The following is a 23,059-nucleotide window of genomic DNA, read 5'->3' on the forward strand; positions in this document are numbered from 1 at the left end:
ACTGAGGATTCTGGGAGAAGGTGGTCTTCAATAAATGACTCATATTTTTGCCAGGAATACATGAACTTTAAATATAATGTTTGAATATAATGTGATGTGTATTGTAAAAATGCATATAAAATTTTATCAAAATATAGAAAGGAAACAATTATTTCTGTCTTAAAGTGAGTGGGCCACACAGGATGTGAAAGGGATAAATGATGGCAGGATGGAATTCTGATTTCAGGAAGAAATAAAATAGTGTATTAAAAATATGAAGTCCGTGGGGCACATCTGTGGCTCAGTCAGTTGAGCGTCCAACTTCGGCTCAGGTTGTGATCTTAAGGTTTTTGAGTTCAAGATCCATGTTGGGCTCGCTGCTGGCAGCACAGAACCTGCTTTGGCTCCTCAGATCCCTCCCTCTTTCTCTGCTCCTTCCCCACTCACACTCTCTTAAGAAAGAGCGAGAGGAAGGAAGGAAGGAAGGAAGGAAGGAAGGAAGGAAGGAAGGAAGGAAGGAAGGAAGGGGAAAGACGGAAGGAGGGAGGGAGGGGGAGTCAATGAAATTGAATAGAATATGATAGAAGCACAATGAAAACTGCTTTGGGGAGAAGCATTTGGACAGATGTATGTATGATTTGTTGGGATGGGAAGAAACTGAAATCAAGACTATGGATTATGAAGTAACTGGAGTCTGTATGACTTTACCTATAAGGCGTATAGATAAAGATGATAAGGATAAGGGATCTGTGCCTTTGTGATAAAACCAGCACTTACAGAAGAAAATCAATTTCCTTTAAAAAAGTTTTTTCTACAGTTGGAAGACTGCTACATATCTTACTTTAGGTTCCTTTGCAGGCTAACCCTGAGAAAATGATTCTAAAGCATGTCATTTATTTAGGAGATAATACAAGGGCGCACCAGTAGGGAAATGGGGAAGTGAGACTGGGAAAGGAAGAGAAGGTAGCCAAAGGGTTTTTAAGAATCATGCCAGTTAACACCGTGGGTAACTGAGACTGAATCCTACCAATGGACTCTGGAAGCCTTTGTATAACAGGCTCAGACTTATTCCACCATGGAGCATAGGAGGAGAGTGAGATGTTTACACACCAGTTCTCTTCAGTCATTGTTATCGAGCTCTTCCAAAGCATACTGGGGACATGAATTCTGCAATACCTGTCACCTTCTGGGCAGTTAAGTGAATAAAGGAGGTTCAAATATTCAAGGAAAGACCTAAAACAGAAAAACAGATGTACATGGTTTGAAGTGAAGCAGACATCCACTAATGTAGTAAAGGTGAGGAAATATTGCCAAGGTTGTATTTTACAGTCAAAAACACTAATCATTATCAAGACTTAATTTTTTCTACTTATATGCCCTGTAGTTAGTCTTTGAAGATGTAGTTTTAAGTGTTCTAATACTGAACGTTTCTGTTTTTTTTTCTTGTGGCAGACTAACCAACACTTTCTGAAAACAGTAACTGAACAAAATGTGGAAATTGAGCAACTCCGAAAACAACTTAGGTAAATTCAAAAATGAATTTTGTTATTTTATTAATAATTTTTTTTCAGGGATGCCTAGTGGCTTAGTCGGTTAAGCCTCTGACTCTTGATTTCGACTCAGGTCATGGTCTCTTGGTTCATGAGTTCCAACCCTGCATTGGGCTCCGTGCTGATAGTGTGGAGCCTGCTTGAGATTCTTTCTTCCCTCTCTCTTTGCCGCTCCTCCACTCACACACATTCTCTCTCTCTCTCTCTCTCTCTCTCTCTCTCTCTCTCTCTCAAGATAAATAAATTTTTAAAGAAATTATTTTACTTCAGAGCAAGTGATGATGCCATAATTTTTCCATGAGTTTTCCATGAATTTTTTTCTTCCCTTTTAAGCTTCTCTCAAGGCAGATTGAAATCAAGGCAATTAGTGAGGAGGCATCTATTAATATACACATGAAAGGATGTTCCATGATAGTAAAACCAGTGCTTATGGAATAAAATCAGTTCCCTTAGAAACATTTTTTCTGCACATATCTTCTTTGTATTTCCCTGTAAGTAGACCTGAGAAAAGGGTGTCAAAGCATGTAGTTTATTGAAATGTAATACCAGGGAGCACCAGTAGGAGGAAAGTGGAACAGAGAGGAAGATAAGAAAGCCAGTAGAGAGTTTTTAAAAATCAGGCAACTTAGGGGCACCTGGGTGGCTCACTTGGTTAAGCATCCGGCTCTTGATTGTGGCTCAGTCATGATTTCAGGGTTGGTGCAATCAAGCCTGGCATTGGGCTCCAAATGACCAAAACTTTTTTTTCACTTTTCGTCCCCCTTAATCATAATACTGAAAAGTCAAAAGTATAATCATAATAGGGTTTTGCTGTATGATGCAGTAACTTAGAAATATCTTTAAATTGTAGTATATATTTACATTTTATTAAAAAAACGTAAGTTTCTGTTTGTTAAATGAACCTTGCTATTTATTTCGTTTTTTACACCATCATGTATTTGGCCCCACAAAATAACATTTTGCTATTTTAAAAAAAGAAGAATGCATTTCACAAAATTTTATGCCTTTATCAGCTTTTTAATTTAATTTAAATAAATTTACATTCTTTTCCCCTAGACATTTCTATTCAAGGGCTCTTATTTGGTCCTCTATATTTCTTTTGATGTTAATGATTTTACATTTTAAAATAGTATTCAATCCCAAGATTTTATTTCTCTTTCTTCCAAATGGAAGTGTCTTATTTTAATTATAAAACTAATATAAGTCCATTAGAGAAAACTCTAGATAGTATGAAAGTATACAAGTTGCAGTGCAGTTCTGGCACTAACCATGTTTAGTCCAGACTCCACAGATTAAGAGCACAATCCCCAATAAGAACCCTCACTAGGATTCAAGTTTAGGGATCCCCGGGCCACCCACACTCGTGGCCAACTGGCTCCAAATACAAGTGTCCCCACAGTAATTCTCTACAATGTCTAAGGGAACTCAGGAAAGCACTATACTTAATGATTAAAATTTTATTATAAAGTTCACAAATCAGAACCAGCCAAAAGAAGAGACCCATTGAGTGAGATCTAGTAAGATCTCAAAATTAGAACTCTCATGTCCTCTGCCCATGGAACTAGGGTGCAGCACCCTCCTGGCACATCACTGTGTTCACCAACTAGGAAGCTGACCTAAGCCTTAGTGTCCAGACATTTTATTGTATTTTTATTATATGCCTATGATTTGTTTTAAATCTAAATAAATTTACTTTTTTAATGATATTTCTCAATGACTGTGTCATCCAATAAAACATTATTTGACTATACTTTTGCAATTTAAATATCATGACTGATTGAATCATTGGCCTTTTGATTGAATTCAATCTCCAGTCTACCTTCTCTCCCTGGAGGTCAAGAAGTCAGGCCTATATTACATGGCTCAAAGCCTCAACTCTCTAATTACCTGATTGCACTTTCCAGCATGGCCCAGCTCCCATTCCTACCTTGAATAGGAAAGATACTCCTGCTATGAGGGGAACGTAGTAGTGGTGGGCTTGAAATTTTATTTTATTTATTTTTTAGGTTATTTATAATTTTTTTTTTTAATTTACATCCAAGTTAGTTAGCATATAGTGCAACAGTGATTTCAGGAGCGGACTCCATAATGCCCCTTACCCATTTAGCCCATTCCCCTTCCCACAACCCTCCAGTAACCCTCTGTTTGTTCTCCATATTTAAGAATCTCTGACGTTTCATACCCCTCCCTGTTTCTATATTATTTTTGATTCCCTTCCCTTATGTTTATCTGTTTTGTATCTTAAAGTCCTCATATGAGTTAAGTCATAGGATGTTTCTGTTTCTCTGACTAATTTCACTTAGCGTACATAATACCCTCTAGTTCCATCCATGTAACTGCAAATGGCAAGGTTTCATTCTTTTTGATTGCCAAGTAATACTCCATTGTATGTATACACACCACTTTTCTTTATTCATTCATCCATCGATAGACATTTGGGCTCTTTTCATACTTTGGCTATTGTTAGTGCTGCTATAAACATGGGGGTGCATGTGTTCCTTTGAAACAGCATACCTGTATCCCTTGGCTAAATACCTAGTAGTGCAATTGCTGGGTTATTGGGTAGTTTTATTTTTAATTTTTTGAGGAACCTCCATATTGTTTTCCAGAGTGGCTGCATCAGTTTGCATTACCACCAGCAGTGCAAAAGAGATCCTCTTTCTCCGCATCCTCGCCAACATCTGTTGTTGCTTGAGTAGTTAATGTTAGCCATTCTGACAGGTATAAGATGGTATCTCATTGTGGTTTTGATTTGTATTTCCCTGATAATGAGTGATGTTGAGTAGTTTTTCATGTGTCAGTTGGCCATCTGGATGTCTTCTTTGGAGAAGTGTCTATTCATGTCTTTTGCCCATTTCTTCACTGGATTATTTGGTTTTTTGGGTGTTGAATTAGACAAGTTCTTTACAGATTTTGGATACTAACCCTTTATCTAATGTCATTTGCAAATATCTTTTCCCATTCTGTCAGTTGCCTTTTAGTTTTGCTGACTGTTTCCTTTGCTGTGCAGAAGCTTTTTATTTGGATAAGGTCCCAATAGTTCATTTTTGCTTTTGTTTCCCTTGCCTCTGGAGATGTGTTGAGTAAGAAGTTGCTGCAGCCAAGATCAAAGAGGTTTTTGCCTGCTTTCTCCTCGAGGATTTTGATGGCTTCCTGTCTTATGTTTAGATCTTTCATCCATTTTGGGTTTAATTTTGTGTATGGTGTAAGAAAGTGGTCCAGGATCATTTTTCTGCATGCCTCTGTCCAGTTTTCCCAGCACCACTTGCTAAAGAGACTGTCTTTATTCCATTGGATATTCATTCCTGCTTTGTCAAAGATTAGTTGGCCATACGTTTGTGGGTCCATTTCTCGGTTCTCTATTCTGTTCCATTGATCTGCGTGTCTGTTTTTGTGCCAGTACCATACTGTCTTGATGATTACAGCTTTGTAGTACAGCTTGAAGTCCAGGATTGTGATGCCTCCGACTTTGGTTTCCTCTTCCAAGATTGCTTTGGCTATTTGGATCTTTTCTGGTTCCACACAAATTTTAGACTGTTCTAGCTCTGTGAAGAGTGCTGCTGTTATTTTGATAGGGATTGCATTGAATATGTAGATTGCTTTGGGTAGTATCGACATTTTAACAATATTTATTCTTCTTATCCAGGAGCATGGAATATTTTTCCATTTTTTTTGTGTTGTCTTCAACGTGTTTCATAAGCTTTCTATAGTTGTCAGTATATAATTTTTTCACCTCTTTGGTTAGATTTATTCCTTGGTATGTTATGGGTTTTGGTGCAATTGTAAATGAGGTTGATTCCTTGGTTTCTCTTTCTGTTGCTTCATTGTTGATGTACAGGAATGCAACCGATTTCTGTGCATTGATTTTATATCCTGCAACTTTGCTGAATTCATGAACCAATTCCAGAGGTTTTTTGGTGGAATCTTTTGGGTTTTCCATATAGAATATCATGTCATCAGTAAAGAGTAAAAGTTTGACCTCCTCCTGGCCAATTTGGATGCCTTTTATTTCTTTGTGTTGTCTGATTGCAGAGGCTTCTAATACTATGTTGAATAACAGTGGTGAGAGTGGACACCCCTGTCTTGTTCCTGACCTTAGGAGGAAAGCTCTCAGTGTTTCCCCATTGAGGATGATATTAGCGTTGAGTCTTTCATATTTGGCTTTTATGATCTTGAGGTATGATCCTTCTATCCCTACTTTCTTGAGGGTTTTTATCAAGAAAGGATGCTGTATTTTGTCAAATGTTTTCTCTGCATCTTTTGAGAGGATCATGTGGTTCTTGTCCTTCTTTTATTGATGTGATGCATCACATTGATTGTTTTTTGGATATTGAACCAGCCCTGCATCTCAGGTATAAATCCTACTTGGTCGTGGTGAATAATTTTTTAATGTATTGTTGGATCCGGTTGGCTAATATCTTGTTGAGGATTTTTGCATCCATGTTCATCAGGGAAATCGGTCTGTAGTTCTTTTTAGTGGGGTCTTTGTCTGGTTTTAGAATCAAAGTAATGCTGGCTTCATAGAAAGAGTTTGTAAGTTTTCCTTCCATTTCTGTTTTTTGGAACACCGTCAAGAGAATAGGTGTTAACTCTTCCTTAAATGTTTGGTTGAAGGGGCACCTGGGTGGCTCAGTCGGTTAAGTGTCCAACTTCGGCTCAGGTCATGATCTCACAGTTCGTGAGTTCGAGCCCTACATCAGGCTCTGTGCTGACAGCTCAGAGCCTGGAGCCTGCTTCACATTCTGTGTCTCCCTCTCTCTCTGCCCCTTCCCCGCTCATTCTGTGTCTCTCTCTGTCTCAAAAATAAACATTAAAAAAAAAATTAAAAAAAAAAAAAGTGTTTGGTTGAATTCCCCTGGAAAGCTATCTGGCCATGGACTCTTGTTTTGGGGGAGATTTTTGATTACTGATTTGATTTCTTTACTGGTTATGGGTCTGTTCAAATTTTCTGTTTCTTCCTGTTTCTCTTTTGGTAGTTTGTATGTTTCTAGGAATTTGTCCATTACTTACAGATTGCTGTTTTATTGGTTTATAATCGCTCATAATATTCTCTTATTATTGTTTGTATTTCTGCTGTGTTGGTGGTGGCCTCTCCTTTTTCATTCTTGATTGTATTTATTTGGGTCCTTTCCTGTTTCTTTTGATCAACCTGGTGAAGGGTTTATCAAAGTTTTTAATTCTTTCAAAGAACCAGCTTCTGGTTTCATTGATCTGTTCTGGGTTGTTTTTTGTTTTTTTTTTTTTTTGGGGGGGGGGTTTGAGTAGCATTCATTTCACTCTAATCTTTATTATTTCCTGTCTTCTGCTGGTTTGAGTTTTTATTTGCTGTTCTTTTTTCACCTCTTTAAGGTGTAAGGTTAGGTTGTGTATCTGAGATCTTTCTTCCTTGTTTAGGAAGGTCTGGATTACTATATATACTTCCTTCTTATGACTGCCTTTGCTGTGTCCCAGAGGTTTTGGGCTATGGTGTTACCATTTTCATTGGCTTCCATGAACTTTTTAATTTCCTCTTTAACTTCTTGGATGGCCCGTTCATTCTTTAGTAGGATGTTCTTTAGTCTCCAAGTATTTTTACCTTTCCAAATTTTTTATTGTGGTTGATTTCGAGTTTCATAGAGTTGTGATCTGGAAATATGCACAGTATCATCTCGATCTTTTTATACTTGTTGATGGCTGATTTGTGTCCCAGTATGTGATCTATTCTGGAGAATGTCCCGTGTGCACTGGAGAAGAATGTATATTCCACTGCTTTTGGATGAAGTGTTCTGATTATATCTGTTAAGTCCATCTGGTCCAGTATATCATTCAGAGCCATTGTTTCCTTATTGATTTTTTTGTTTAGATGATCTGTCCATTGCTGTAAGTGGGGTGTTGAAGTCCCCTCCTATTATGGTATTATTATCAATGAGTTTATCTTTTTGATTAATTGATTTATATTTTTGGGATCTCACACATTTGGAGCATAAATGTTAACAATTGTTAGGTCTTCTTGGTGGAATGTCCCCTTATTTATGATCATGCCCTTCTTCATTTCTTGTTATAGTCTTTATCTTAAAGTCTAGATTTTCTGACATAAGTATGGCTACTCCAGCTTTCTTTTGTCGACCATTAGCATGATACATGGTTCTTCATCCCCTTACTTTCAATCTGAAGGTAGTTTTAGGTCTAGAGTGGGTCTCTTGTAAACAGCATATAGATGGATCTTGTTTTCTTATCCATTCTGTTACCCTATATCTTTTGATTGGAGCATTTAGTCCATTGACATTTAGAGTGAGTACTGAAAGATATGAATTTATTGCCATTATGTTTCTTATAGAGTTGGAGTTTCTGGTAGTGTTCTCTGGTCCTTTCTAGTCTTTGTTGCTTTTGGGGTTTTTTGGGTTTTTTTTGTTTTTTTGTTTTATGGTTTTTTTTGCATCTTTTCTCTCCTCAGAGAGTCCCCCTTAAAATTTCTTGTAGGGCTAGTTTAGTGGACATGAACTCCTTTAATTTTTTTTGTGTGGGAAACTTTTAATCTCTCCTATTTTGAATGAAAGTCTTGCTGGATAAGGAATTCTTGGCTGCATATTTTTCTGATTCAGCACATTGAATATATCCTGCCACTCCTTTCTGGCCTGCCAAGTTTCTGTGGATAGGTGTGCTGCAAACCTGATCTGTCTTACCTTGTAGATTAGGGACTCTTTTTCCCTTGCTACTTTCATGATTCTCTCCTTTCCTGAGTATTTTGTGAATTTGACCATGATATGCCTTGTTGATGGTCGGTTTTTGTTGAATCTAATGGAAGTCCTCTGTGCTTCCTGGATTTTGATGTCTGTGCCTTTCCCCAGGTTAGGAAAAGTTTTCCACTATGATTTGCTCACATAACCCTTCTACCCTTTTTTCTCTCTCTTCATCTTCTGGGACTCCTGTGATTCTGTTCTTGTTCCTTTTGAGTCACTGATTTCTCCAGTTCTTAATCGTGCTCTTTTGTCTTAGTCTCCCTCTTTTTTCTGCTTTTTTATTCTCCATAAATTTGTCTTCTATATCACTGATTCACTGCTCTGCCTCATACATCCTTGCTGTCGTGGCATCCATTCCAGATTGCAGCTCAGTTATACCATTTTTTATTTCATCCTGACTAGTTTTTACTTCTTTTATCTCCACAGAAAGGTATTCCAATCTATTTTCAACCCCAGCTAGTATTCTTATTATCGTGATTCTAAATTGTGGTTCAGACATCTTGCTTGTATCTGTGTTAATTCCCTGGCTGTGGTTTCTTCCTTCTCTTTCTTTTGGGGTGAATTCCTTTGTTTCATCATTTTGAAGGAAGAAAAGGAATTGATAAGGAAAAAAAAACAACCCAAAAAGAAATCAAATAAATGATGTTAGATCATAGGTGTGTTTTGGTCTGGTTGTTGTAAGGACATTGATAGATTAGAGAAAAAAGGGGAAAGGGGGAAAAAAGGAAAATGTCTGAAATTTTCAAAAAATAAATAGATAAAATGAAATTATGGAAATAAAATAGAATTTGAGAAATTTACAAAACTGTAAAAGATATACTGGAAGAAGTTAAATATATTTTCAATAAAAATTGAAAATAGAAATAACATTTTTTCTTTATTGAAGAAAAGAGAAACGAAAAAAAATTGAATAGATGGACCAACTAACACACTGAAATACGATTGAAATTGCATTGTTTTCCCCTAGAAGTCAAACTCTGAAGCACTTTATAGTCCATAAACGAAGCAAGCGGAGAGACTTGTGGTGTTCCTGAAGAGTGAGGTTAGCCCAGTTGTGTGGGGCTTAATGTAACAGCTCCATTCTCCACTAGATGTCACCGTTTAGCTTACTGGGGTGGATTGTTGTGGCACTTGTAGTTGTGTATGCGTATGCGTGGGAGAGGTGAAAATGGCATCACCCAGCTACCCAGTCTCTGTTATCAGAACTCTGTACTGCCTGATCAGCAATCGCACACCCGTCTTTTGTCTCAGGCTTCCGTCCACTCCCTACTTTTACATTGTCCGTGACCAAGCCATCAGGTTGCCAGGTGCCACTTTCCTTCTTAGTTTTATCTCAGATGCAGCACTGTTTTTGCAGCTCCTCACTTCTGAGGGACTGTGGTTTTGACCCTCTCAGATCCTCTGGGGGGAGGGTTCACAGAGCAATGGCTGGGTGCCAGCCGTACCCAGAAATGTTCGCAGGACTGTGCTGCTGCCAATGTCCAGAATCTGTGGCTGGATTCCAGACCACCCCAGAAAAACTTCTCGCAATCATGTAGCAGCAGTGTTTCAGGGATTATGGTAAGTCACAACACATATCTGGCACTTGGCTTCCCCCTTAACGTCCTTCTTCCGGCACCGGTGAATGTCATTTTTCTCTGGGGTCTGTGAGGACCTTTGGCTGTAGGGTGGCTACACGGCCTCTACCAAATGTCCTCCCAGAAGGCAATTGCCTTCTCTTGTGTGGCCCCAGGACTCCCAGACCTCACTCTCTGCTCCTGTGGATTCACCCTTCCCACCAGAGCACCACCAGGTATGGAGCTGCGGAGTTTCAGAGTCTGTGCTCCCCTGTTTTATAGAGTTTTCATAGAATTTAAACACTCTCCTTTCTCCTTTTTCCCGTTTTTATTCAGTCCCTGCGGCTGTTTCCACTTTTCCCCTTCTCTCCAGCTGCTTTGGGTGGTGTGCTTTTCCCATACTCCCCCATTCTCTGTCCTCTCTCTGCAAGTAAAAACAGCTCCCTGCCCTCTGCAGCTTCTCTCTCCCCCAGTTCACCTCTCCGCACTGCCTACCTGCTAAGTTCTATGGTTCAGGTTATGCAGATTATTGTGTTAATCCTCAAATTAGTTTTTTAGGCGTGCAGGAAGATTTAGTGTTGGTCTGGCTGTATTTCATGAATGCGAGACACAAAATGCAAAAATACAAACAAAAAATACAAATACAAAAAAAATACAGAAAAAAAATACAAACAAACAAACAAAAAAACCTTCCATGCTCTTCTGCCATCTTGCCCCTCTCCTGCAATTTTAAATAGAGTATTCAAAGTAAACCTCACTGAATAGTTGAGATATGAACAAAGACTTGAAGGGTATGAACAGATTATCCATAGAATGCAGGGAAACAGTATTCCAAGTATAGCACTTGCCATTGCGTAGGTTGAAAATACTTTTCAATCCTCTTTAGAGTCATATTTGTTAATTATCCATGGTGAGGCACGTCACCAAGTCAATCCAAATTCAAAGGATAGGGAAATAGATACTCCTTTTGATGGAAAGATTTTCAACATCATGTTGCACAGATGTTGATATAGTCAAGAATTTGGTGCCATTTTTTTCAGACTCTTTCTCACTACTATATGTGGAATAGAGTATAAAACAGGAGGATGAGAGTAGTAAAAGATTAAATCAGAAATGATATCGAGGGTGGAAGACACGGTGATATGGGTCCTTGTAGGCTGTAGTGAGCACTTTGGCTTTTTACTGTGGGCGAAATAGGAATGGTTTTTAACAGGAGATTGACACAATCTGACTTACATTCTAATAGGATTGATCACTCAGACTGCCATATTGGAAAGTAGACTGTAAAGAGGAAGAATTGGAAGCAAGGAGACCAGTAAGGAGGGTATTACAGTAACCAAAGCTGCAGTGGGACTCAGGTTGACTAGGGCTGTGGTGGTGGCAGTGGGAGCTGGTAAGATGTGGTCAGATTCTGGAAATGGTTTTGTTTTGTTTTGTTTTTAACATTTTGTATGGTAGATTCCTGATAGATTTGATAGAGGTAACAGAGATTGAAGTATCAAGGATGACTTAAAGTTGTTTTCCACAAGCAAGTGGAAGAATGAACTGAGAAGTCTATGTATAGGTGGCCAGATGGTGGGGGAGGGGGCAGTTTGGACAAATTGGCCTTGCAGTAACTACTGGAAATCCTACTGGTGATAACCATTAACAAGCAATTCAGTAGAGATCTGCACTCAGGGTACAAGACTTTTGATGATCAACATAAGAATAGTGTTGACAGCCATGGCACTGGAATAGATCAGTACAGTTAACCCATGCACAACACAGGTTTGAACTTCATGGGTCCATTTGTATGCAGATATTCTTCAATAAATACATACAATATTATGAATGTGTTTTTTCTTCCTTAGGATCTTCTTAACATTTTTCTTCTTCTACCTTACTTTATTGTAAGAATACAGTATATAATATGTAAAACACACAAAATACGTGTTAATCAACTGTATGTTTCAGGTCAACTGTAGACTATTAGTTGACTTTTGAGGGGGTCAACATTATATGTGGATTTTTGACTACATGGGGGGTTTGGTGCTCCTAACTCCAGTTTTTATCAATGGTCAGCCATACTTGGATAGGAAGATTAAATTTCCTATAAGTTTCCCAGATCTTTAAAATTAACCTTAACGTAGTTTGTATTAAAAACCTCTATAATTTGTGTGTATATATGTGTCTGAGAGAGAAAAACATGGTAATGTAATCCTAACATCATGAAATAGTAAAGTACCATTTACCAAAACCATCCTGTAGAGAATAAAATGCAGTGTTATTTGCAAGAACATGAGTTTGGCCAAATAGAACAGAATAAAGACTATATAGAAATTTAGGGGGCACCCGCATGACTCAGTTAAACTTGATTTCGGCTCATGTCATGACCTCATGGTTCATGAATTAGTGCAGAGCCTGCTTGAGATTCTCTCTCTCTCTGCCCCTCCTACATGTATGCTCTCTTTCCAATTAAATGAATAAGCTATTTAAAAAAGAGAAAAAAAGAAATTTAGTATATGACAGAGGAAATAGTATAAATCAGTAGGGAAACTGATGTCAAAATCATGTCAGGAATGGTTGTTTTCTATGAAGAAAAAAAACTATAATGTTTTTCTGTACACATTTAAGTATTTATGTGTTTTTTTGTTTTTGTTTTTGTTTTACAAGTCAAGTTAGTTAAAATACAGTGTAGTATTGGTTTCAGGAGTAGAATTTAGTGATTCATCACTTACATGTAACACTCAGTGCTCATCCCAACAAGTGCCTGCCTTAATACCCATCACCCATTTAGCCCATCCTCCTGCCCACTTCTGCTCTGGCAACCTTCAGTATCTTCTCTGTATTTAAGAGTCTCTTATGGTTTGCCTCCCTTTCTGTTTTTCTTTTCCTTCCTTTCCCCTATGTTCCATCTGTTTCGTTTTTTAAATTCTATGTATGAGTGAAATCATATAATATTTGTCTTTCTCTGACTGACTTATTTCACTTAGCATAACACTCTAGTTCTATCCACCTTGTTGTAAATGGCAAGATTTCATTATTTTTCATAGCTGACTAATTCCATTGCTTGTGTGTGTGTCTGTATGTGTGTGTGTACACCCACCACATCTTCTTTATCCATTCATAAGTCAGCGAACATTGGGCTCTTTCTGTAATTTGGTTTTTGTTGATAGTGCTGCTATAAACATTGGGGTGCATGTGCCCTTTTTAATCAGCATTTTTGTATCCTTTGGATTAAATACCTAGTAGTGCAATTGCTGAGTCATAGGGTAGCTGTATTTTCTTTTTTTTTTCCTTTAATTCTGTTTATTTAGTTTTTTTAATAATTTATTGTCAAATTGGCTAACACACAGTGTATACAGTGTGCTCTTGGTTTTGGGGGTAGATTCCCGTGATTCATCACTTACATATAACACCCAGTGTTCATCCCAGCAAGTGCCCTCCCCCCATTTCCCCCTCTTGCCTGCACCCCCATCAACCCTCAGTTTGTTCTCTGTATTTAAGAGTCTCTTATGGTTTGCCTCCCTCCCTCTCTGTAACTTTTTTTTTCCCCTTCTCTTCCCCAATGGTCTTCTGTTGAGTCTCTCAAGATCACATATGAATGAAAACATATATCTGTCTTTCTCTGACTGACTTATTTCACTTAACATAATATCCTCCAGTTCCATCCACATTGCTGCAAATGGCAGGATTTCATTCTTTCTCATTGCCAAGTAGTATTCCATTGTATATATAAACCACATCGTCTTTATCCATTCATCAGTTGATGGACATTTGGGCTCTTTCCATGATTTGGCTATTGTTGAAAGTGCTGCTGTAAACATTGGGGTACGTGTGCCCCTGTGAATCAGCAGTCCTGTATCCTTTGGATAAATTCCTGGTGGTGCTATTCCTGGGTAATAGGGTAGTTCTATTTTTAATTTTTCGAGGAACCTCCACACTGTTTTCCAGAGCAGCTGCACCAGTTTGCACTCTCACCAACAGTGCAAGAGGGTTCTCATTTCTCCACATCCTTGCCAACATCTGTTGATTCCTGAGTTAATCATAGCCATTCTGACAGATGTGAGATGATATCTCATTGTGGTTTTGATTTATATTTCCCTGAGGACAAAGATGTTCAAGCATCTTTGATGTTTGTTTGCCATCTGGATATCTTCTTTGGAAAAGTGTCTGTTCATGTCTTCTGCCCATTTCTTCACTGGATTATTTGTTTTTTGGGTGTTGTGTTTGAGAAGTTCTTTATAGATTTTGGATACTAACCCGTTATCCAATATGTCATTTGCAAATACCTTCTCCCATTCCGTTGATTGCCTGTTTCCTTCTCTGTGCAGAAACATTTGTATCTTGATGAGGTCCCAATAGTTCATTTTTGCTTTTGTTTCCCTGGCCTCTGGTAACATGCTGTGGTCCAGGTCAAAGAGGTAGAATTTTGAGTTTTAGGTCTTACATGTAGGTCTTTCAGGCTTTTTGCATCTATTTTTGTGTGTGGCATACGAGAGTGGTCCAGTTTCATTCTTCTGCATGTTGCTGTCCAGTTCTCCCAGCACCATTTGCTAAAGAAACAGTCTTTTTTCCATTGGATATTCTTTCCCACCTTGTTCAAGATTAGTTGGCCATATATTTGTGGGTCCATTTCGGGGTTTTCTATTCCATTGATCTATGTGTCTGTTTTTGTGCCAATACCATACTGTCTTGATGATTACAGCTTTGTAGTATAGCTTGAAGTTCACAGAATTTTAATGCTTCCAGTCTTGGTTTTCTTTTTCAACATTACTTTGGCTATTTGCTGTCTTTCATAGTTGCATACAGATTTTAGGATTGTTTGTTCTAGCTCTGTGAAGAATGCTCATGTTATTTTGATAAGGATTACATTGAATGTGTAGATTGCCCTGGGTAATATCAACACTTTTTTTGAGTATCAACATTTTAACAATATTTATTTTTCCAATCCATGAGCACGGAATATTTTTCCATTTCTTTGTGTCATCTTCAATTTTTTCATAAGGTTTCTATAGTTTTCAGCATACAGATTTTTTAGCACTTTGGTTAGATTTATTCCTAGGTATCTTATGGTTTTTGGTGCAAGTATAAATGGGATAAATTCCTTGATTTCTTATTCTGCTGCTTCATTATTGGTGCAAAGTAGTGCAACCAATTTCTGCATGACTGTCCTGTGAGTTTGCTGACTTCACATATCAGTTCTACCAGTTTTTTGGTGGTCTTTCCGGTTTTCCATGTAGAGTATCATGTCATCTTTAAAGAGTGAGACTTTTGACTTCTTTCTTGGCAACTTGCATGCGTTTTATTATTATTATTATTATTATTATTTTTTTTTTTTTTTTTTTTTTTTTTTTTGGTCTGCTGAAGCTAGGAATTCCAGTACTATACTGAACAACAGTGGAGAGAATAGACATGCCTGTCATGCTCCTGACCTTAGGAGGAAAGCTCTCAGTTTTTCCCCATTGAGAATGATATTAGCTATGGATTTCTCATATATGGCCTTTATTATGTTCAGTTATGTTTCTTCTATCCCTACTTCTTAAGGATCTTTATCAAGAAAGGATGCTGTATCTTGTCAAATGCTTTTTCTGCATCTCTTGACAGGATTAGATGGTTCTTATCCTTTCTTCTAGTAAAGTGATGTTTCACATTGATTGATTTGCAAATATTGAACCAGTCCTGCAGCCCAGGAATAAATCTCACTTGATCATAGTAAATAATTCTTTTAATGTACTGTTGGATTCAATTTGCTAGTGTCTTATTGAGAATTTTTGCATCCATGTTCATCAGGGATATTATCTTGTAATTCTCCTTTTTAGTGGGGTCTTTGTCTGGGTTTGGAATCAAGGTAATGCTGGCTTCATAGAATTGGAAGCCCCACAGTTGGAAGCTTTCCTTCGATTTCTATTTTTTGGAATAGTTTGAGAATAATAGGTATTAACTCTTCTTTAAATGTCTGGTAGAATGCCCCTGGGAAGCCACATCTGGCCCAGGACTCTTATTTGTTGGGAGATTTTTGATAACTCTCAATTTTTACTGGTTATGGGTCTGTTCAAATTTTTAATTTCTTCCTATTTCAATTTTGGCAGTGTGTGAGTTTCTAGAAATTTGTCCATTTCCAGATTGCCCAGTTTTTTGGCATATAATTTTTCACAGTAAATTGTATTTCTATGATGTTGGTTATGATCTTTCCTCTTTCCTTTGGGTCCTTTCTCTTTTCTTTTTGATAAGACTGGCTAGTGGTTTATCAATATTATTTATTCTTTAAAAAAATCAGCATTTAATTTCATTGATTGTTCTACCCTTTTTTTAAAATATCTTTTATTTCCATTCTAACCTTTATTATTTCCCTTTCTTCTGCTGTCTTTAGGCTTTATCTGCTACTCCTTTTCCATCTCCTTTAGGTATAGGGTTAGATTTTGAATTTGGTACCTTCCTTCCTCCTTGAGAGAGGCCTGAATTGCAATGTACTTTCCACTTAGGACTGCCTTTGCTGCATCCCAAAGGGTTTGGACTGTTGTGTTCTCATTTTTATTTACTTCCATGTATTTTTTAATTTCTTCTTTAATTTCCTGGTTAACCCATTCATTCATGTTTTCTAACCTCCTTGTATTTGAGGGCTTTCAATATTTTTTTCTTTGGGTTGATTTCAAATTTCATAGCATTGTGATCTGAAAATATCCATGGTATGATCTCAGTCTTTTTGTACCTGTTGAGGGCTGATTTGTGACCCAGTATGTGATCTGTTCTGGAGAATGTTCCATGTGCACTTGAGAAGAATGTGTATTCAGCTTTAGGATGAAATGTTCTGAATATATTTGTTAAGTCCATCTGGTCCAGTGTGTCATTAAAAGCCATTGTTTCCTTATTGATTTTCTGCTTACATAATGTGTCCATTGCTTTAAGGGGGTATTAAAGTCTGCTACTCTTATGGTATTATTATCAATGAATTCCTTTAGGTTTGTTATTAGTTGATTCTTATATATTTCAGTGCTCCCAAATATATTTGGGTGCATAAATATTTATAATTGTTAGGTCTTCTTGATGGATAGACCCTTTAATTATAATACCCTTTTTCATGTCTTGTTGTAGTCTTTGCTTTAAAATCTAGTTTGTGTGGGGGTCCCTGGGTGGCTCAGTTGGTTAAACATCTGACTCTTGATTTCAGCTCAGGTCATGATCTCATGATTCATGAGATTGAGCCCCGCATTGGACTCTACACTGACAGTGCAGAACCTGCTACGATTCTGTCCCCCTTTCTCTCTGCCTCTCTGCAACTCACATGCTTACTGGCGTGCGCTCTCTCGCTCTCTCTCTCTCTCTCTCTTTCTCTCTCTGTCTCTCAAAATAAACATTAAAAAAAATTTTTTTTAATCTAGTTTGTCTGATGTAATTATGGCTACTCCAACTTTCTCTTGACATCCGTTAGCATTAGATGCTTCTCCATCCCCTCACCTTCAATCTGCAGTTGTGTTTAGGTCTAACAGAGTCTCTCATAGGCAGCATATAGATGGATCTTGTTTTTTATCCATTCTGATACCCTGTGTCTTATGATTGGAATATGTACTCTGCTTACCTTCAGAGTAATTATTGAAAGATATGAATTTTAATGCCATTTTGATACCTGTAGACTTGGTGTTTCTGATAACATTCTCTAGTCCTTTATAGTCTTTGTGGCTTTGGTCTTTTTTTTCCTCCACTCAGAGAGTCCCCCTTAAAATTTCTTGCAGGGCTGGTTTAGTGGTCATGAACTCCTTTAGTTTTCGTTTGTCTGGGAAACTCTTTATCTCCCCTTTATCCTGAATGACAGCCTTGCTGGATAAAGGATTTCTTGGCTGCGTATTTTTCCCATTCTGTACATTGAATATTTCCTGCCACTCCATTTTAGCCTGCCAAGTTTCAGTGAACCGGTCTGCTACTAACCTTATGTGTCTACCCTTGTAAGTTAAGGACTATTTGTCCCCAGCTGCTTTCAGAATGCTCTCTTTATCTTTGTATTTTGCCAGTTTCACTAGGATATGTTATGGTGTTGACCTGTTTTGTTGATTCTGAAAAGAGTTTTCTGTACCTCTTGGACTTGAATGGCTGTTTCCTTCTCCAGATTAGGGAAGTTCTCTAATTTGTTCAAATAAGCCTTCTGCTTCCTTTTCCTGCCCTTCTCTTCTGGCACTCCTGTGATACAGATATTGTTTCATTTTATGGAATCATTTAGTTCTCTAAGTCTCCCCTCATGATCTGATAATTTCTTTTTCCTCTTTTTTCTCAGCTTCATTATTTTCCATAATTTTATCTTTTATATTACCTGTTCTCTTCTTTGCTTCTTCAGTCCTCGTTGTGACTGTATCCAGTTGGTTTTACATCTCAGTGATAGCATGTTTTAATTCATTGTGACTAGTTTTTAGGTCTTTGATCTCTGCAGCAGGGGTTTCTCTGGTATCTTCTATGCTTTTTTCAAGCCCAGCTAGTAGTCTTATGACTGTTGTTCTAAATTCTAAATGTTGTTTTTATCTGTTTTGAGCATGTCCCTGGCTGTGATTTCTTTGGCAAGAATTCTTCTGTTTTGTAATTCTGGCTAAGTTTCTTTCTTTTGCATGTTTTAGAAGCTTGTTATGTGTCCTGCACCTGCAAATACTGCTATATATAAAGGGCTTATACACTGTCTGAGGCCTGGCACTCCAGGAAGTGTTTCCATTGTATGCTCTGCACACTCTGTTGTTGCATTTTGGCTGCTCTTTCCCACTGGTCAGTCCTCTGCAGAACTCCTCTTTCCTTGCAGTAGCAGAGTGTTTGAACTTTTAACTGTGTGTGCTTTGAATTTTTTGTTGGAGTAAACCTGGAAGAAAGGGGGGGGGGGGGATAAATGCCTGATCCCAAAAAAAGAGAAAAGGAAAGGGAACAACAACAAAAACCAAACACGATCAAAAAACTATAAGGGTTATTTCTAAGAAAAAGAAAGGGGTGAAAAAAAAGAAGAGAAAAATAATAAAAAAGCAGATCCAAAAAAAAAAAAAGAGAGAGAAAAGGAAATAAAAAAAACAACAGGTAACTAAAATCCTGATTCCAAAAGAAAAAGAGAAAAAAAAAAAACACAGGTGTCATTTAAAGCACTATATTTTCAATGCACTTGGTGCATGGGGGATGCTGGCTGTGCTGGTCTGGAGGAGAGGCCTGCTGCATTGGCCCAGAGTCAGTCTTGCTCCAGTAAATAAGCAGTTGCCAGACAGGGGTGGGCAGGCATGGTTTAGTGTAAGTGGGTCTGCCTATACTGGGGGCTACTGTGCTATTCTTTGAAGACCTACTGTGTTGGTGGTAGGGAGAAAATGGTGCCACACAGAATAGCGAGGGCAGTTGATTTGCCCTACGCCATAGTTCTCCCTTGTTTTTTCTTTGGTATGCAGCTAGGATTCAAAACCCAAAGTCTCAAAGGACTGGGCACCACGCATATCTGACCCTCTCCTCCAGAGTAGAGCCTCTGCACCCTGTGTCATTAGCCCTCTGTCCCTGAAAAACAGTCCCATGCCTGCATAGTGCACAAAATATATAGTGTCACACCGCTAAAAGCAGCAAAGGTTATATTCCCTCGGGGTGTGCCTCTGACCCATGCTGATGAAAGGCCTTTGCCTGGTACCTGCAGGGTCTTTTGGCTTTGGGGAGGCAATAAACCCTCTTCCCAAAGTACTCCAAAAAGGGGAGTGTTCTCTCCCAATGTGACCTGAAATGCCTACACCACACTATGCACTTCCAGGCCAGCTCCCTCCCCAGGAGTGTGCACCACAGCTCTGCTCCAGAGAAAGTCATGCACTTCCAAAACCTCAGAGTTTGAGCTCCAAATGCTATTTGCAGAAAAAACCCTGTGACGCTCAGTATTTCTTGCTCTCCAGTCCATGATCCAGAGAGATTTTCCTCTTATGCAAACTCAATGGTGCATTTTCTCAGTGCCACTCTCTCTTTCTCTCCCTTTTGTCTCCATGGAAAGGGTTCCCTCCCCTCCATGACACTGCCATTTTTCTCTCCCCCAGTTCACTTCCACACACCTGCCTCACTCTCTCCCTCCAACTGTAGAGATCCTTCTGCTACTCCGCAGATTGATTTCCTGGGTGTTTGAATTGATCTGACCTCAATATAGCTGTGTTTGAGGGATGAGGAAAGCCCAGTGTCCCCCTACTTCTCTGCCATCTTAACCCCTCCCTCAAGTATTTATACAGTTTTATGGATTAAATACCTAAATGTAAAAAAGCAAAACTTTATAGAATTTGTTTTAAAGTATCAAAAAAATCTCTCTTGAACATTTTGCTACAGAAGTAATTCTTAATCAAAATTCAAGTGCAAGCCAAAAAGGAAAAGATTGATATATTTGAATTTGTTAAAATATAAAACTTCTATTATAAGAATCAGTATGTCAAATGAAAGGACAACCCATACCCGTGAGAAGACGTTCACAGTACGTATAATTGACAGTGCATTACTATTGAGGATACATTAACTTAAACATCAATAATAATATAGAAAATTAGGCAAAGAATATGAAGTCAAAAGTCAGCAATCAGGAAAATGCAAGTTAAAATAATGTGATACTATTTCTAAATACTTCTAAAAGAATGTGATCAGTGTGATACCAGTTATCAGTGTCAAAAATATGTGGAGGGATACCTGGGTAGCTGTCAGTTGAGCATATGACTCTTGATTTCGGCTTGGGTCATGATCCCAGGGTCATGGGATTGAGCCCCACATCAGGCTCTACTCACTCTGTGTGGGAAGCCTGCTTGGGATTCTCTCTCTCTTTCTCTCTCTCCCCCTCTGCACCTCTCCCCCACTCGCACACACTCTGTTTGTCTAAAAATAAATAATAAATAAAAATATATAATGAGTATAATAACAAGGTAAAGAAGTTACAGTACAGTATGATACAATTTGTATACATTTTAAATATTTTAAACAGTAATGTGTATTGATTGTGAACATATTTTTTTTAGTTAGCTATATTCATATCAGGATATTTAGTAAAGTGAAATGTAAATATATATATATATATGTGTACATATTATATGTATTATATACTATAAAAGAATAAAATCTAAAAATTAAAAGGACTGATATACCTAACTTCAAGTTTAGTGATTGCCTTTATTTGTAAAAATTGGGTATTAGAGACATTGTAAGTGTCTGTCACTAAGGAAATGGATAGGTAAAATGTGGTGATTGCATCCTGTGGAATAACTGCATCATTTGGAAACTTGTATTTACGTCAATCTAAAAAACAAGGTTTATATTACAGTAAAAAGAGATATAGATCTATAGCATAAAAAACACAAGCATGCAAATAATAATATAAATTTTTCCAGTATACATATATATGTCCAAGAATATATCATAATGTAATATGAACCTTAAAAATGAAGGGGAATGAGAGAGGGATTGGTAATGAACAGGAAAATAAAAGAAACAAATGAGAGCAGTCTTTCACAGCTAATAGTGATAATGGGCCATGGGATGAGAAGTGTGATTAACTCAACTCTGCACTCAGGGTTCAGAAAGAGTGGAAGAAAAAAGAAGAATGTGATTTATGATGTATGTGGTATAAATCAGGGTATGATGATTCTGGAAGGAAGATGAGTAAGGAAATTGGTTCACAAAGACCTGCAGTCATATGATGAAAACAGAAATAGAAAACTGAAATGCATATAAAAGATTCTATGTAGGAAAAATGGTAGAACTTGGTGATATTGGGCAAAAGGGCAGAGGAAGAATTGTAGGATTTTATTGCTAACGATAGCTTAATGATATTAGAAGAAACCAAACTGAACCAAAGGCTCAGAAATTATTTGTCTTGTCCATGGTTGTACGACAAATTCATGGAGCCAAATTAGAGCTCATAACTTATAATTGCTAGTCTAGTGAGTTCTAAACCTGGTTTTCTGACAACATTCACAGCAGTCAAGAATGAGAGTTAATTATTAAAGGACCAAGAGTGGTTACATTGGTTTTTGACACCTGCATGAAGTTTCATTTGGGTTTTGGACATTTGGGCCTAAAGATTATAAGTTGAGGTTAGAGATCAGTAAAGGAAGTAATGGTTTTCTAAAGCTTAGAAAGTCTTAAGTGTATAATTGTCCATGAGCAACTTTGCCATATTTGCTGACAATATTCCATAGCATAACATTAAGCAGTTCATAGTTGTATACATAAAACTATGCTTGCTTTTCCTGCCACAGATCTGAAGAAACATAAGGATAAGCAGATGCTTCTTTTAGGGAAGAGGGTGTTGCTTTCAAGTTTGACAGATTCTGAATGATGGGGCATATTGACATTACCAGAATTTAAGTTTTGAGATGCCCCTGTAACTATGCCAAGAGTAACTAAATTAAAAACTCTTTTAATTCTAGATTTGTTTAAATTTGTACTCGTACTGAAAACATATTAGTTTCATTTGCTGTCTGGTTTTATGGTGCAACAAAGATTAGAATCATGGGACCTCATAATGAAAGCTTTTATCATTTTCCTTTTCAAGAGTTTCTGCTGATGCTCTGTCATAGGAGATAAAACTCTTCAGCCTAGTTTCTAAGAACCTTTATTCACCTTCCCCTTCCCCAACCTCCCAGTTACGTACACACTGCTCAAAATAGTTATTTTATGGTTTCTCATGGAAAGGCCTTTGGTTTCTTCCTTTGGCTTTTGATCATTATTCTGTTTCTCAGAAAACTTACAACTTTCAAAACCTGGTTAAAACCTGCCTTCTCCAAGAAGACTTTTCTCAATTCATTATACCAGATTTTTACTTTTCTTTTCTTGTGGATATACTCAGCATTTATTTATTTTAACATGAGATTTTATGCTGTTTTTCTTTGGGTGCTTTTTTGTTATATTTGTTTATATTTAGCTGGTTTATGGAAACAGTTATTTTTCAGTTCATATGTGCTCAGATTTTTTTATCTTCCTTGTAAAATCTTTGAAGGAAAGGATTGTCATTTGTGTATCTCTTTGAGGAATAAATTGTAAAAAGGACATACTGTAAACTTGTAAAAGGACATACTATAAAGATTGACTAAAGCACTTGCATAGAGATCCATATCATCAGATTGGCACCATCAGAATATTTATTTTAAAAAAAATTAGCCACTAAGGAATGATCTTATTAGCAGATACAGATATTATCTTCATATAAAGAATCTATAACTTGTCAGTCAACTTATTTAATACTTATTGAAAACTTAAACGTGTGCTCTGAGTGTAGAAACAGTCTTTAATAAGTTTATGTATTATACAGCCTCAAACT

The 23,059-nt window shown here is 37.5% G+C and overlaps 1 protein-coding gene across 6 annotated transcripts in view; it reads left to right on the top strand.

Moving 5' to 3' along the window:
* SCLT1 (sodium channel and clathrin linker 1) overlaps positions 1-23,059 on the top strand; it is a 222,928-nt gene that overhangs the window by 62,427 nt on the left and 137,442 nt on the right. For all 6 annotated transcript variants that reach the window (XR_009259311.1, XR_009259312.1, XM_058721393.1 and 3 more), the window contains one exon: positions 1,432-1,502. Coding sequence is in view for 4 of the 6 variants with exons in the window: in XM_058721393.1 (XP_058577376.1) it covers positions 1,432-1,502 (71 nt within the window). In the remaining 2 variants the exon portion in view is untranslated. The remainder of the gene's footprint in view (positions 1-1,431; positions 1,503-23,059) is intronic.

The sequence above is a fragment of the Neofelis nebulosa genome, chromosome 3 (genome assembly GCF_028018385.1).
Source record: "Neofelis nebulosa isolate mNeoNeb1 chromosome 3, mNeoNeb1.pri, whole genome shotgun sequence".
NCBI classification, from domain to species: domain Eukaryota; kingdom Metazoa; phylum Chordata; class Mammalia; order Carnivora; family Felidae; genus Neofelis; species Neofelis nebulosa.